General features: G+C 43.7%; 2 protein-coding genes across 3 annotated transcripts; one reads left to right on the plus strand and one right to left on the minus strand.

Moving 5' to 3' along the window:
- Positions 1 to 233: 233 nt before the first annotated feature.
- Positions 234 to 15,918, plus strand: ppp3r1b (protein phosphatase 3 (formerly 2B), regulatory s1ubunit B, alpha isoform, b). Its single transcript, XM_040186937.2, has 6 exons — positions 234 to 568; positions 5,651 to 5,690; positions 11,568 to 11,744; positions 11,885 to 11,944; positions 12,356 to 12,540; positions 13,706 to 15,918. Exons 1-6 carry the CDS (start codon positions 566 to 568, stop codon positions 13,751 to 13,753), a joined length of 513 nt encoding a protein of 170 aa, XP_040042871.1. The 5' UTR covers positions 234 to 565; the 3' UTR covers positions 13,754 to 15,918.
- LOC120825303 (E3 ubiquitin-protein ligase TRIM21) lies at positions 7,211 to 10,451 on the minus strand. Of its 2 annotated transcripts, none has more exons than XM_078079654.1 (3): positions 10,310 to 10,451; positions 8,116 to 9,704; positions 7,211 to 7,978 (listed from the first exon to the last, which is right to left on the minus strand). In XM_078079654.1, the coding sequence occupies exons 2-3, from the start codon at positions 9,214 to 9,216 to the stop codon at positions 7,835 to 7,837; spliced, it is 1,245 nt and encodes a 414-aa protein (XP_077935780.1). In that variant the 5' UTR covers positions 9,217 to 9,704; positions 10,310 to 10,451; the 3' UTR covers positions 7,211 to 7,834. The 2 variants fall into 2 exon arrangements, with proteins under 2 accessions (XP_077935780.1, XP_040042807.2); XM_040186873.2 differs by having other exon boundaries at positions 8,116 to 9,737.
- Positions 15,919 to 16,396: the final 478 nt, after the last annotated feature.

Raw genomic sequence — 16,396 nt, forward strand, 5'->3', positions numbered from 1 at the left:
GACAAAACGATATGACATTTTATTGTAAATATCAGCTCAGACTTGGTATTAGCATGAGTTAAGGATCCGGGTTAAACATTAAGGTTTATGCTATTACATGTGACCTTTTTGGATTCAGATAAGTGCTGCATTAATGTTGATGTTGCATTGTGATTCTGCAGATGGACCTGACACACAGGTGGAGCTATTTTAGGCTTCTTTGACATCCAGTATCTGCTAAATAGTGATTCCTCTCCTTTTAATAGACGAGCTTTGGTTTGCACCTACCACTCCTCCTCCTCCTCTCCTCCTCGCTCCCTCTTCACTCTCCCCCTCGCGCCCTCTCTCTCTCTCTCTCTCTCCACCACTAGCTGATCTCTCTCTCCCCCCTCTGCGGCTCTATTTGCTGGCGCTGCAGTGAATCTCTCCCCCGCTGTCAGAAACCGTAAAGTCAGACAGCCGGTGGCAGGCATCTTACCGTTAAAAGTCATAAAGCTCGCTTAAACGTCGTCTTTATCTGCCCGCGTCGATCCGTCAACGGAGCTTTAAATTACTCTCCGAGCAGCTTCAGACCCCCCGCAGCAAAATGGTAAGATCAATATGTTACCCGTGTGTTATTATTATTATTTTAATTACGATATCTCGGTGTAAAAACAGCTTCTCCTCCTCCGACTGCACTGTTAGCTTCCGAACTAGCATCCAGGCTAGCCTAGCTGTCGTTAGCGTAGCGCTGACATTTAAAAAAAAAACAGAAAAAGAGCCCAATGTCTTTTTGTTTATGACATGATTGTTTAATTGCTATGTTGTGCGTGCTTCTTTTAGCGGACACGCTGTCACACGTATGAAGTAACGTCGATGTGTGGCTCGGTGTAATATGGCTCAAGGCTAGTTAACGCTAGCTGGTGAGGAAATAACGTTCAGAAATACTAGTACGGTTTAGCTAGCAGCTAGCTTGCTAGCTGAAGGTGCGTCAAGTGCGCAACACGGTAACGACGGAAGTGTCGTAACATTAAAAATACACCAAAATAAAAGTGGGAAGAAGATACTCGTTATCGCCTGCTGCTTAGATGAACTCGAGATGCAATTTTTGGTGCTTTTTACACCTGTTTTGCTGCTTATATTAGCGTATACATTGGTAGAAAACCGTTACGTCGTCATGTGTCATTTAAAGATAATGTTATGTAATTTGCAGTGATGGAAGTTGATGCAGGAAGTACTCAGATCCTTTTTAAAGTATAATATTGTATTCCACACTGTAGAACTACACTCTTACAAGTAAAAGTACATCAGCATTCGCCTCAAGTCATACGGAATACATATTCTACATTATGCTGAATTTTCCATATCAGAACGATGTGTCTGTAATATTCCTGTTTGTCCATGTTTGCATTACTGTATCCATCGTCGTGGCGCAGGGTTCGAGCCCCGTCTGCCCCATGGCGAAGTGTCCCTGAGCAAGACACCTAACCCCTAATTGCTCCCCGGGCAATAATGTAAATGACCTGTCATGTAATGTAATGTATCCATCGCTCTAATGTTTATTTTGAAAATGTTGACCGGAAGTGCTAGGGTTTGGGATCGTCTTATGTGGGAGATTAGTCAGTTCACTGGAGCTCCGTGAGACGATCTGTTGTGTTGGATCACATCAAATCCTTCTTTTTTTATATCGTTATTTCTGTCTGACATTCAGGCCACCGTCGTGTTAGTTAAAATGCATTAAGTTAGTGTGATGTTTGAGCTAAAAATAAACTGAAGGCCCCTTCAGGTAAATCTGTGATTTGTGGCCTATATAAATACAGTTGATTTGATCAACAGCTGATAGTTTATAGCAAACCAAATTACAGCCTAAATGAGCAGAAAATGTGTGGTAGAAAAAGACGGATTCTGTGGCAAAATGGATAATATGCAACAAAAATGTACGTCATATTGGAATTAGTGACAGTTGTAAAATTGAGAGCCACATGTTGCTTGTTATGTTATTTACTACCACAACATCATAATCAGTAAATATCCGCCGTCAACTGAGGACTTTGAAGGACTGAGGAAGGCAGCAACAACTCGACGGTTTCCTCTTTGTGGAGGCAGATAGTTGTTATTACTATTTTATGATTGTAGTGCAACACACGCGTTACATCACACACGTGCCAGGTCGTTGAGGTATCCGGTACGTTCCAATCGGTGTGATTTTGGAGGGTTCTCCTGCGCCAACGCCGGGGAAATGGGTCGGCGGCGTACGTTGTAACATTCGCACGCTGCCAGTGAGTGTTTCCCTTTAGAGTTCAAATCTTAATGCGAGTTAAAAATGGATTGATTGAGTCCACAATTGTGTGGCAGCGATTACCCCAGTTCTGCCACGAGGAAGAATCCGCCCACACGGAGCCAGCTGAATTTGAAAACACATTTTCTTTTCTTCTTTGCTGTGACCTTTCAGTCCGCTGCTGCTTTTCATTTTCAGAGACTCGGGTTTTTCAAATCTACTTTGTAGTGGATCAGTTTTAGATTTAGAAACAACGGCGAATACACAGTCGCTGTGATCACTGTTTTTAATGCATATGAGATTACTAGTTAGTAATAACTCATTTTATATTACCAGGATAACCCATTTTGTAGTGACCTTTTTGCCTGAAATAATCCTTGAGACGTCCACTTGTCTTTTATGGTAATTTATTTGTTCTTCAAACTTGAACAGAAGACACCTCCCTTTCTTGCCAGTCCAACTTTCCATATTTCAAAATGAAATCTCCTAACACTGTTTACCACTGCGTAAAAACCCCTCACACATTCCTCCACGCTCTTACACGTTCTTCCACGGTCAAAAACTGTTTGCTTCTCAAACACCAACACCTGGGGCAGATAATCCTCCTGATTATATGGACCTGGTGGCCTAATTTAAACTGTGTCCTGCGCCCCCTAGTGGTGGGAGGTAAACAAAACAATAACAAAATGTCTCTTACACATTCAGTGCTATTACTAATATATAATATATATATATTTATTTGACAAGCTGTTCAACGCATTGTATTTCTGGCCTCAAATCATTATTTGCTGTTCATTCAGTCGTCAGGTATTTCCTGTTTCATCCTACCAATTGAAAACATGTTGTGATCAACAGTGCCAACTGTCATAAATGCAGTTGCGTTTTCTAGGACGCTGTGATGATGTCATGTGTTGTCGCGCAAAGCTTCCAGCACCAGGATTTTATTTGGCTACGTAGCAGCACAGTTTGTCCAGTTTTCCAGTGAATTAAACATTTCAGACGGCTGACTGATTAAGTGTTGCTCAGAATATAATATTTTCAATTATGTACCGCTAGATAAAATAATATTCCGTATATGCAGGTAGAACTTCAGGAAGGTTGTCTGATTGCTGACTGAAATAGGATGACCCAATTTGTCTCTTTTATAATTTTCTTTGAGGAAATGCCTTGTGTGATCACCACGTTCATGTCATATGTATTTATAGACCCGGCCAACTCAACGTAGTGTGAAGCCACATTTTACTTTCTATCCCGGCCACAATGCTCTGTTGTCATCTTTTAGTGTCCACGAGGGACGGCAGCTGAACAAAAAATACCCGTCCTTGTGCACTTTTGTGTGTTTTTTGACAGTTAAAGTGTCTGTTTTGGTCCCGATCAGAGCGCAGTGGTCAGCACTTCCTCTTCAGACACCGGCAGCTTCACTGCTCCACCCAGGCACATGGAAGACATTTCCCTTGAATGATGCGGCAGAAAGACGGAGTTGAGGTGGTGTTATCGTCCCTGAACACACCGGCCCGCGTATTCCACTGTAGGGCCGATTCATAGATGAATTCTTCTTGGTGACCTGATTAGCTTCCCTGTAAGGCCCATTTCTTCCTTTTGCATGTATTTTAGTTTCCGTGTATTTGAAAGGACTTCAGCTGCTGCACAGTTTGAGACGTCGTCGTCATCATGGTGCGAGCTGTGTGATTGACAGGAACAACTCCATGACCTAATAGACATGCGCTTATATCTCTTTAGCTCCTTTTAACGCTAATTAGCTCTTTAGATTGTTGCCTGGGTGGATTAAGTAATCCCTCTGCAGTCCTTTAATGCTGCTACAGACGCTCCAGGAAGGTAACGATTTATCGCTAATATACGGCAAGGAGACCATTACTACGCTAGCTAGCAACACCAGGCTTCTACGCTAGCTTGTGTTAGCGTAGCAGCCTTGCAGGATGCATGTGGATACCCAGTTAGTTTTCTTTATGCATTTTCTTTCTGCATCGTCTGAGGGAACTTAAACGTTGTTGCATAACGTAGCTCCTCACAAAACTACGCTGTCATTTTTCTCGCTTTGACGATGTAACCGGTGGTAACAAATTAATGAATGCAGTCAAAATGTAGTTGATGAATTAATGTGGGCCAGCTTAGCACACACACTTTCTGCTCGGTGAAATTTAGAAAGACCCACCAGCAGAATCCAGCCAAATGTTAATGTCACGGGATAAAAAGGGAACCCCGTGTGGTGCCCTCGGCCCGCGGACGCCTGCGATCAGAGGCGCGTGCGTCGGGCACAGTGTCAGAGCGCGGCCGCACCTCCCCGAGGAGGAATGTGTGAGCGGCTCGGCGATCAGTCACAAACGGCTCTTTGGTCAAACCGAATCATTTCATCTGAAGAGAGAAAACCGCTTGAGGATTTTTTTGGGAACAGTGTAGTTTTTGTGTTAAAGATTTAAAAAAAAAAAACACAAACAAAAAATATTTTGTGATTGCAGGAAATTAAAAGGTTACGTGAATCTCTAATTTTTGTGATAATCAGTTAATTGTTTAAGGAATATAATTCAAGCAAAGTAGTATCTAGTTTAGTCTCTTGAATCAGTAGGATTCACTGCTTTTCTTCATTATATCTCTGTATTTTAGATGCACAAAACAAACATTTGGACAGTTTCCCTTTGGGCTCCGTTGATTAATGTTGGTTTGGAAATGAGCTCCACCTCAACAAACCATAAAATGCTGCGTTTACATTAATACATGAGTGGTAATAATCTGATTTATATATATTTTTTCCTTGTATTTGTACATATTCTTCATGCAGTGATTTCATTCTTCAGAGAACTGAGCTGTTTAATGAACACGGAGATCCAACAGAAACATCTTGGAGACAGAATAATATCATTATTTAAAGACCTATTCAAACCAGGCACGGTATTACTGAAGTCTGAATATTCTGTTTATTCTTTCCATCCTTTTTTTTTTTTCACGCATAAATTTCCACTGCAGCTTCTCAAAATGTCCAACGACGATGTGAAAAATGGGTACGTTTATATCGAGAGATGAGACGAGGAACATCAAGGCGGCGCGTTGGCCTAGTTTTCCCGAGTCCAGATCATTCTGTCACTCATGCATAATGAAGAGCGCCGACAATTAGCTGAGAGCAGGTCACGCAATAGTTTGTTTCTTCTTGGATTTTTGTGCTTTAAGTCGATTTTACCGATTAGCTCTAAACGTGACGGTTCCCCCCCCTCCGTGAAGAGGTGTTCAGTGGGAATGAACACAGACGTACTGAGGGCCTTCTGAGGCTCCTTAACTACAAGACACCACAATCCGGCACTGTTTCTCTTAAAAGCGTTTAACCTCTTCTTCTTCTTTGGTTTGAAGCAGTCGTCTCAATAACGGTTCTTTTTGTTTCATTGAGTCTTCTTTCTTTTCCAGGGAAATGAAGCCAGTTACGCCCTGGACATGTGCTCGCACTGTAAGTATCAGCCATGATCGAGAGGTCTGCGTAACTTTTTAATGTCTGTGTGTGTGTGTGTGTGTGTGTGTGTGTGTGTGTGTGGTTAGAGTTCACTATTTCAAGTTGCGGTGTTTAAGAAAAAACAGTTTCTGTAATGTTTACACTTTTCTTTTCGTTCTCCTGGAAGCATTTTCTGAACCGAGCTACTGAAATGTTTTTTTTACTCTAACAGTACTTTGTCTTTGGGTGATCCAGTGGGAAACACTGTTGAATCAAGAGCAGAATAAAGCAAATTAGATTTAAATCTGATAAAAAATAAATGTTCGACGTGGTACCACGACCACCCGAACACTTGTTACCCCACACACGATGTAAACAGCCCATCAGAGCCTGAATTGGGTCACACACCCCCCCCCCCCCCCCCTCCCCCCCCGGTGGACATGGCGGAGGAGTCCCATGTGCTCTCAGCGCCTCCTGGACATTAACGTTGCCACATGCTGCCCCCCCCCCCCCTCTCCTCCAGGCCTCTCCCGGCACGCTGAGGCTAAAAATGCCTCCTCCCTCTGTAAAGGTCATTGTCAGGGCTGCTGGGAAAACCTTGTTTATTTTTAGTCTTTTAATTAGTTTGGAGCTTTGCTCGGACCCCCCCGCTACAAAAAGGAAGGCTCCAAGCTTAACTAGAAAATAATGAGCAGCACCGGCCGCAGGCCAATGGCGGTGTAAGCTGAGCCGGCGTCGGATTTGGGTCCTGCGTCCTAACGAGCTGTTAAGGCCGGCGCATGTTTCTGCGTCGTTGCGTCGACGCACTCGTTTAAATTCATGGTTCTAAAGTCATGCGTGTGTTGCAGAGCAGTTCACCTCCAGAACAACAGGTGGAGTAACGTGTTTCTGTTGAAGACGACCTGCAGAGTCACGTCTTTGTGTGTTGAAGTCGTTGGTTGCTTTATTTATTTATCAGAGACTTTATTGCCCCGTGCATCCACACTGCTGCTTTTCATCAAGGACACATTTGTCCCGTATTTTCCTCCACGACTTTGTTCCCTTCGTTTGTGGAGGTCTTGGTCTTGGAATGACGGGCATGAGACAGTCTGGTCCATTATAAATGTTTTTATTTATTGTTTCACAGCCGGTTCCAGCCTCCTCTCCTACTTAACAGGCAGAATACAAACACTGGTTAATTTCAGCCACTCCGTGTATCAGCCCCCCCCCCCCTGCAGCCGAGCCAAACCACGCCCGCCACCACACTAGGCTTTCACTCTCTGGAAACGCAGAAGCATGAACTAGGCTCCTGCTCTTACGGCAGGAGGTGTCACCGTGTTGCAAATCAGCCCTGGTGCGAGAGCGGAAGCTTTGTTCTCGGCTCTATTTCTCTTATTTCTTCTGTTTCTGTTGTAGTTCCAACCGAAGCAGTGGCTTAACCAGCGTTAAACATCACCTGTGGACCACAGGGTGTCGCCAAATCAGCCAGGAGGGACATGTTAGGAGTTACATTTGAATTTATTTGAAAACAAATCACAAATTTGACAATCCATACGGCATTTAGAGTCCTCTGTCCTTTGCATTGGAAAAAAGCAGAAGTGTGAAAGATGTCATTTATTCAGAATGAACATAAATGGAGCCCCCACAACAGTTGATTTAAAAATGACACACATGAGCGTATTATGTAGCCATAGTGATCACCAATGAACAACACAGAGGATACAGTTTCCCATTTACATTTCATGATACAAAGACGCTGTAGGAATGTGCTTTCTCTAATAGGAAGCTTAATGAAACAATGAAATATTCTGAAGCAAACCGTTGTTCTCACACACGGTTCAGAGACGAGAGAAGAAACAGCGGAGGATCACAGAGCTTCAGAGCTCCATGGATTACACTCATAGGATGGAGAGGAGCGTGGAAATAACATTTTGAAGATGGTTAAGTATAATTACAAATAAGTACGTTTACTACACGAGTTGTTTGGAAACAAACTTTGTCATTTTGAGACATAAAAGCATGTAGATTGTGTGTCTGTTGTGGCGCCTCACTGACCACTGATTAGTCAGTGAGGCGCCACAGTGCCGACACACGGCTGGTGAGTGGTGAGTTCCTCTGAAGACTGAGTTGCCACAGATGTGCCGGTGCCACAAGGAGGATCTCGGTCTCACTGTAATTCTGGGTCAGAGACGGCCGGCCGGCTCGTTCTCTTCTGAATTTAGTCGACGCTTCTTTTTCCTCCGAGACGTCCCCCTCAGCCTAAGGTCGCCACTGTAGTTACCTGGAAACATGTTCTCATCCTCTCGCGTCGGCTCCAACGAGCAGCCCTGTAAAGGAAGATAAACAAGGGTTCAAATAGATCTTGATCACCACGTAACATGTGTGTGATTGTAAAGGCTTGAAGAGGTGAATGTGTGTAGCAATGTGTTGCCTGTAACTGTGCACATCTAATGAAGAGCCTTACTCGGACTGGAGAGATGATCAGCGGAGCAGAGTTTCTACCATCGTTACCACCAGGATTAAAGAACGGGAAGAGCTTCTCAGTGAAGGAGCAGCCAGTGAAGGAGTAGATGAGAGCTGCAGCTTCTACGTCATAAAAGGAGACCACACCCTGCTCATAGTCCACAAACACCCCCACCTTCTGAGGACGAGACTTCACAGAGAGAACAACTGGAGGATCAGCAGAGGCTTTGTATTCATTTCCATTTCTCAACCATATGATCCAGTAACCATTCTGAGGACTCCATGAGATGAGTCCCTTCCTGTCGACTGACTCTCTGATCACTCCTAAATACCACCAAGTCTTTCCTTCAACCTGAACCTCAAAGTAGAATCTGCCTGAAGAGAAACTCTGCTTTGTTAAAACACAGTAACAATTAATAAATCTCTCTGGGTTGTTTGGGAGATTCTTCCAGACATCACCAAGTTTCACTTGTTTCCCATCGTCAGACAGGATGAGATAAGGATGAGCTGTTTGAGGATCAAGAGTCCCATTCAATGCAAACATCTGGACCCTCTTCATCTCAGCAAACCACTTCTTCATCTTCTTACTGAGTGTCTCCTCCAGCTTACACACAGCTCTCACCACAGTCCCCTCATATGAAGGACAAACACTGACCTCTGTCCAGTCCTTGGTGGGTGGTGGCTGATGGATGTTTGAGGACTGGAGAAGATGGAGGTGGTCTTCAGAGAGAGACAGCTGCTCCACCTCAGCGCTCCTCTTCATCAGCTCAGAGATTTCCTCTTCCAGCTCTCTGATGAAAGCTTCAGCCTGTTTCTTTGTGGCTTCCTGCTTCTCTTCTATTGTTTTGAGGAGCTCCTTCAAGCCTCTTCTAACAGACTCCATCAGATCAGTGAAGACCTGAACACCTTCTGCTTTCTCTCTGCCTGCATCTTCCTCACTGAGGTCGACCGAGTGTTTGATCTCCTGAATCTTCACTCTTCTCTTCTGGATCATCTGCTGGATTTCAGCCTCTGTCTTCTTCAGCTTGACCTTCTTTTCTTCATATTCTTCTTCCAGAGGAACAACATCATGCATCTTGTGGTCTAAAACCCTGCAGAGCATGCAGACACACGTCTGGTCGCTCTTACAGAACAGCTACAGAGGTTTATCGTGCTTCGTACACATCCTGCCTTCCAGGTTCTCCACAGGGTCCATCAGCTGATGTCTCTTCAGGCGTGAAACTGTCAGATGAGGCTCCAGGTGAGTCTCACAGTAGGAGAACAGACACACCAGGCAGGACTTGAGGGCCTTCACTTTGGTTCCAGTGCAGACGTCACAGGGAACTTCTCCTGGTTTGGACTCTTGTTGCTCTGAGCTGCTGCTGCTGGCTTTCTGCTGAGCAGACTGTCTGAACTGAACAACCATCTCAGAGATGAAGGTGTTGACCCTCAAATCAGGTCTGGAGATGAAGTCCTTCTTACACATTGGACACAGGTTCTGGTCGCTGGTGTTCCAGTGTTCATTGATGCAGTTTAGGCAGAAGTTGTGTCCACATGGTGTGGAGACTGGATCAGTGAACACATCCAGACAGATGGAGCACAGGAACTGATCTTCAGATGGACCATAGTTTGCAGAAGCCATGTCTACACATGTTGTGGAAGAGAAAGAAAACGTTTTATTTTAAATAGTTTTCATGAATAGTTTTATTTTGAAACCAGTCCAGAATGTGTCCACATGCTGTGAATAAAGAGCAGCACGCTAACAACGCTCTGCTTACTTGGTGACAAACACGTAGCGTCTCATTTAGATGACTCACACTAAAAGCCTCCAGCAGGTTCACTGTGGAACACGTTTAACTTGATCCACCAAGAGGAAACAGAGGAAGGGATCAGGAAACAGAGGTAGGGATCAGGAAACAGAGGTAGGGATCAGGAAACAGAGGTAGGGATCAGGTAACAGAGGAAGGGATCAGGTAACAGAGAGACACTAAAGTTTAAAGCACAGAGATTCAGCTCCAAGTGACTGAAGTCCTGGACAGTTTGAAGCTGTTAGACTGAGTTACTGTATCGTGGGACTGTGGATAAACACACGTGGTTTTATTGTTAACATTCTATCAAGTAGGAAGTGAACAGAGAGGAACTTCCTGTCTGAGTAAAGTACAAGTTGTGTGTTCTTCCTGCTTGTTGAAGGTGTCAATGTGACCAGCTGTACTCACCAGTGTTCTGAAGAGACTCTGCTGTGTTGCTGAGGAACACCTGATGACGTCACTTTGACTTTTCTCTCAGAGAAACACGGAGACTTGTCTTCACTGCAGCGCGTCTGCCTCTCTGACCAACGAACTTTCATCTCTGGAGAGTGATGTAGAGGCTCCGCCCCTCCGTGTATCTCTGCCCCTCCATGTAGCTCCGCCCCCTGTGTAGCTCCGCCTCCTACTGGAACATGTAACATTTGTTTATGGTTCATATCAGCAAAGATGACTGTTTACTCAAAGGCTGCATCGCCCGATGTTCATCTTGTTCAGCTGTATTTAAAGTGTGTTACTGAATATCCATCCTTTAATACTCACATACACGTAAGGGGAATTATCTCGGTCATGTCATGAGTTGTTTACTCGCAAGCCTTATTTTTCTTCAAACACTGAGTAACATCAACCGGACAGAACCGAGCCGTGCTGTCGGGTCCTGGTGTGGAGCGCCACCTGGTGGCCGCTGAGGGTGATAACAGGACTGGATGATCCACATGGGGGCCTTTGTGAGGCTGCAGTGCAGCAGGGAGTCAAGTGGAAGAACTGAAAATCTTTAATCCTCAACGGTTTTCCTGTTCTGTTTTTAGAGATGCAATAGTTTGTCATTGTGCTGTTAGTGTTGACGTGTCGTTACATGAGGTTAAAACTATGAGTGTTGTGACCGTTCTCATGGATGAAAGTAGGAAACGTGAGTTATTGTTCCTATTTTTATATTTTTTAACTCTTTTGACCCTTTTAGTTATTAGGTTTCCTGAATGTCATCACTTTCTAAACTCTACTTGTTGCTGAATTTCATTATGTTAAATAATAAAGAGGGGCGGTGAACATTATCTCCATGAACCTCCAGGTTACCAACACAATAAGCCCCCCCCCGCCACCCCCCCCCCCTCCCCCCCGTATGGTTATCAGCAGAGTGATTAGTGTTTGAAAGCACTGTCACATGACCCGTATTAGGGCTTAGAGGAGGTCCGGTGGCACGAGGCTCGACCAGTAGCTCTGCACCACCATGGCCAGTAGGAACCAGCGAGCAGGTAGGTCCTTTGGGTGCCGTTGAACTGGGAGGAATGGTTTCTACGTGCAGCATGGAGGTCACATGAGCTCCACGTCGCCTCATAAAAAGGAACCGAACCGAAGACCTTGTCAGAATAGTGTGGAAACCTTTTCTCTCCTTTAGCTTCTGCAAATAAGTCTGTCTCCCCCCCCTCACCCCCCCTCTGTTTCTCCCCAGTTGATGCTGATGAGATTAAGAGGCTAGGAAAGCGATTTAAGAAACTCGACCTAGATAACTCCGGGTCCCTGAGTGTGGAGGAGTTCATGTCCTTACCGGAGCTGCAGCAGAACCCCCTGGTGCAGCGAGTCATCGACATATTCGACACGGACGGAAACGGGGAAGTCGACTTCAAAGGTGATTTCACTCGGAAACGTTTATTTCTAAGACCTCTGAGCGCTAAAGTTTTTTTTTTTTTCTTTTATTGTGTAGTAACAGGTTTTCTTATCAGTACTCTCATTGTCTTTGAGTGACTGTGTCTTTCCGTCCTCCGGCAGAGTTCATCGAAGGCGTCTCCCAGTTCAGCGTCAAAGGCGACAAAGAGCAGAAGCTGCGTTGTAAGTGTCCAACGTCTCTTCTTCATCATCATCATCGTTCTTAACCTCAGTTAACTCATTTTACACTTTACGCGTTCAACGGTTAAGAAACTTCTGCCCCAGAAGCTTAATCTGTTACAGTTCTGATGTCTCTATTTCTGGATGGTCTCACTTATGGTTGAAGAAAGTCTAAGATGTAAATAAATGTTGTTTTTGTATCGCGGGGAGAAGATCGCTCTGACAAACACTTCATTACAAAAGGAGAAATCACCAGTCAGTTTGTTTGAATGGGAACAACTTCCTGTTTCATGGTCACAATACTGTACTGCTGTGACCTTGAAAAGGTCTTTCGATTGTAGGAAGAAATGCCATAAATAGCATTTCAACTCTGCTGTCCCCCCTCTCTCTCTCTCTCTCTCTCTCTCTCGCCAGTCGCCTTCAGGATCTACGACATGGACAAAGACGGCTACATCTCCAACGGGGAGCTCTTCCAGGTCCTCAAGATGATGGTGGGGAACAACCTGAAGGACACGCAGCTGCAGCAGATCGTCGACAAAACCATCATCAACGCCGACAAGGACGGAGACGGGCGGATATCCTTCGAGGAGTTCTGTGCGGTGAGTTTTTTTTACCTTCATTTAGACCGACGGAGACGATCTCAAGCAGATGAAGGTGAACGTGTTCTTTGGTCCTTCAGTGCGAACAAAAGTGACACAAAAGTGACACAAAAATGACAAAAGCTTTTGTGTAGTGCAGAATTTGTTATTAATTATTTAGTATGTCATTAAAAGAAATAATTAGGGCCGTCAACAAACTCATCAATCTATGCAATTTTATATATAATATATATATATATATCATTTTTTTAATATTTATATTTTTTTGTAAATATGTTTTAGAGATTGTCACAGGCACGGAAGAGGATTCACACATTACAGATTGCGATTTAAAACCTTATTCCCACCCCTAACCCACTCAATTCAGGGTTACAGGCCATAGAACTCCATTCAGGTACCTTCGGGTGACGGAGAAGTAGACATAATACAACAAAATATTTAAACGTTTGTTTTACCGTAAAAACGAAACGGCCGCTGGCTGAAGTCAGTTGCATGAAGATGCGCGACGTTCAGCACTGTGCAGAGGAATCACGTCACGTGTCAAAGAGAAGGGGGAGTGAGTGGCAAACGGACCACTTAAAGCACTGCTATGCTAAGCTAGCGGCTATGCTACTTCCATCTCAACGTCTGACGTCCCCCACGCAGTCTGCAGAGGACCACCACCGTGTCCCTGAAGGGCCGCGGTTTGAAAACAATGTGGGGAGATTATTGGCACTTCAAACACAACCTGGTGACCTCGATGAGGATCAACTGTGTAGTTTTGTATTTAAAATTAAAAATGAAACAGTCTAAAATACATACTTTCTAAAATGAGTACTTCTTCTGATTATTTCTTAGATTTAGTCTTACAAACATTAAAAACAACATTGTAACAACATCAACATTCATTAATCGCCATTAATCGAGATTAATGAATTTCAAAATGTGCGATTAATTGTTTTAAATCTATTGACAGCCCTAGAAATAATATAGTTTGGAACACTGCACAGGTATGTAGTAAATACTCAAGTAGAGTAAACGTACCTCCAAGCTGTACTTTAGTAAAAGTACTTCCTCTCTTGCTCTTGACACACACATGGTGCTGAGGGAGCTGAACTCAATGAGATATTACGTCATGATGAGGATGATGAGGACACCTGGATGACCCCCCCCTTGTCCCCCGCAGGTCGTTGGTGGATTAGACATTCACAAAAAGATGGTGGTGGACGTCTGAAAACCTTGATTTGTTTTTCCCTTCCTCCATTCGCTGAAGATCTGCTTGAAGTCATCGTCCAACAACAAAAAAATGCTCAACGAAAGTATTTTCTCTGTGAAAAGTCCCCTCCTCACCCCCCCTCCTCCCTCCCTCCCTCCCTCCCCCCCCCCCCCACTCCTTCCTGAGCCTTCTGAAGCCAAACTTCCACCAAGTATTATCGATCAGAAACTCTCTGTGACTCATCGCCCCGTAACAGCCGACGGACGGCTCTGTGAGCGCAGAGCGCCGGTTTCAGTTTGGTGGAGGGAAGCGTGTGCGTGTGTGTGTGCGTGTGCATGTGTCTTTAGGTGTGTATGTGTTGTGTATGTTTTACGGTTTCTTTTTTTTTTTTTCTCAAAAAGGTATGCGGGGTGTTTTTATATTTATTTCTTTGGTGTCATGGTTTTCTGGATGGGAGGTCTATCTCAGAGTGGGGGGGGGGGGGGGGTTCGTTAGCGGTGGCGTTACTTGATTTCAGAACAACACAAACGCAGCATGAAGTGCCAACAACTTATTGACATGCAGTTGAATTCCAGGTAAAAGTCTGTGTCTTTATGTCTGAGATGTAACGTATTATGGAATGCATTTATCTTACTGAGTATTGCATCACTATTTACACGTAAAGCTCTCAAACGAGGGACATCGGCCACGTTTCAAACCACCGCTCAGTTTGTTTGCTTTCTTCATTTATTTTTTAACACTTTTGTGTTGTTAAGCTTCAAGTTGTCGTAACGACTCAGACGAGGTTTCCCGGAATTTACAATAACTCCCGACCTGCCGGGGGGGGAATCGGGGACGGGTGGGCGGTCTGACCGGATGCTTAAAAAAACCTTTACTTTGTAGATTTACTGTAGAAATCTTAACAAATAAAAAGCTTTATGGAATAAAACCAGAGTTTAGCCGCGAAAAACAACGGTTTTCATATTTTCTCTGCGTTTAAAAAGAAAAAAAAGGAAGAAAAAAAATTCCAAAAAGTAACCATGAATAAACTCGTCTTTCTCTCATGAAGTATTTACACGGTTGCAATGATAAAGAACTCGTCTGAGTAACGTCTGTACAGAAGGAAGTACATATTCTATAAATATCATCGGCGGAGGCGTCCTGCAGCGCCGACGCATCTTCAACGCGCTCACGTCTCTCGCCCCCCCGACCTCCTGCAGGGGGGCGAGAGAGGAGGGGGGGGGGGGGGGGTCTAAAACCTGCAGCTCGGTGTTCGGCGCTCTGCAGGGAGACTTTTCTACCTGAAAGGACTTGTGATGTGTTTGCATGACGTGTGATCTGATCGCCTCTTCTTCTTCTTCTTCTGCCCGCCGCTCTTTTGCATGTAGATCAGATTTTATTAAAAGCTTTTCAAGCTTTCTTAAAGCTCTTTTTTCAAAGCTGGCCTCAAAATTGAATGAAATGAGTGAAACGTCTTGCGAATGCAAATAATCTACTCTGCGCATGCTAGTACACGTATTACTGGTTTGACCACTTGCATATTTGAATTTTTATACAATAATATGATAAAATCTACCGTTTTTGGTGCATGTTCAATAGTTAGAAGTCATAAAAAAAATTATTTACTTCAATGGAACTTTAGCCCTTAAAAAAAAGAGAAAAAAACTTAATTTAGCTGTAATAGTTTCCTAATTTAAAGGTGTGGAAATGGTGTCAGGGTTGTGTTATTATCAGATAATGTATTTCATGGTGAGGATAAGTAATCTTAACATCGTTTGTATTGTATTTCATTGAGCGTTTCACAGTTTTGGCTCATTTCATGAAATTCGGTGAGACCGTGTTGTGTTTACATATAAATAATGGTGATAAATAAAACATGAACATTTCAAGCACGTTGGTGTTGCCAATAAAGGTTTAAACATGGAGAAAAAAACTGTAATCTTAAATGTTTTTTAGTCGCCTGCCACTCGTTTTGTTTTAGGGATAAAACACGGTTTGTTTTCTTCACTTTATTTTTTTATTTTGGTATCCTGCTTGTTTCATTTGAGGTCTGTTCTGAAATGTCGGCTGTTGGTTTAAAGGGATGTTTTTCATGGAGGCAACGTGGATTCAGTCTTAGATTTTCACTCCTGTTTTCATCTTTGCTGCATCACTGAAAATTCATTCATGGAAAATGAGAAATAAACAGTTTGAAAGTTGTTACAGACGCTGTGAACTTCTGCTTTCTTCAGAAATGAGACTTTGATTTCCTTAAATGTTCAAACATTTTCTGGTCTTTGTAATATATGTGGTGTTCTAGTAACGGCGCTGAACAAAAACTAGCTTGTTTTGATATATTGTCAAACTATACCACAACTTTTAATGGAATTTACCAGGAAATTCCGTATTACATTCTAATTGACTTTTCTTTTTGTGGCACACGATACTCCCAACTTTAATTGCCTCTATTTTGGGCTTTTAAATGACCCCCTCTTTAAAATGTGTTGCCATGGTGACGACGAGAGGAAGCTCTATTTCAGCTGGAGGGACCCCTACCTGTCTCCTCACCTGTCACCGGCTCTGTGACTAATTAATGGAGCACAGGTGGGGGGGTCATCCAGAGTTCAGGGTGACTCTCAGGTAACCTCGTTTCACCTGCAGATAAGTATCCTCTGCTGCCGGTAAAAGGATCTGCCATAAACA

This window comes from Gasterosteus aculeatus, chromosome 9 (genome assembly GCF_964276395.1).
Source record: "Gasterosteus aculeatus chromosome 9, fGasAcu3.hap1.1, whole genome shotgun sequence".
NCBI lineage: Eukaryota > Metazoa > Chordata > Actinopteri > Perciformes > Gasterosteidae > Gasterosteus > Gasterosteus aculeatus.

Coding starts and splice junctions, on each gene's coding strand:
- ppp3r1b (XM_040186937.2), top strand. Junction 5,691..11,567: donor CCTGGACATGTGCTCGCACT/GTAAGTATCAGC, acceptor GTTTCTCCCCAG/TTGATGCTGATGAGATTAAG. Junction 12,541..13,705: donor CCTTCGAGGAGTTCTGTGCG/GTGAGTTTTTTT, acceptor TGTCCCCCGCAG/GTCGTTGGTGGATTAGACAT.
- LOC120825303 (XM_078079654.1), bottom strand. CDS start 9,216: ATGCTCTGCAGGGTTTTAGACCACAAGATGCATGATGTTGTTCCTCTG. Junction 7,979..8,115: donor TGATCATCTCTCCAGTCCGA/GTAAGGCTCTTC, acceptor CTTCCTTTACAG/GGCTGCTCGTTGGAGCCGAC.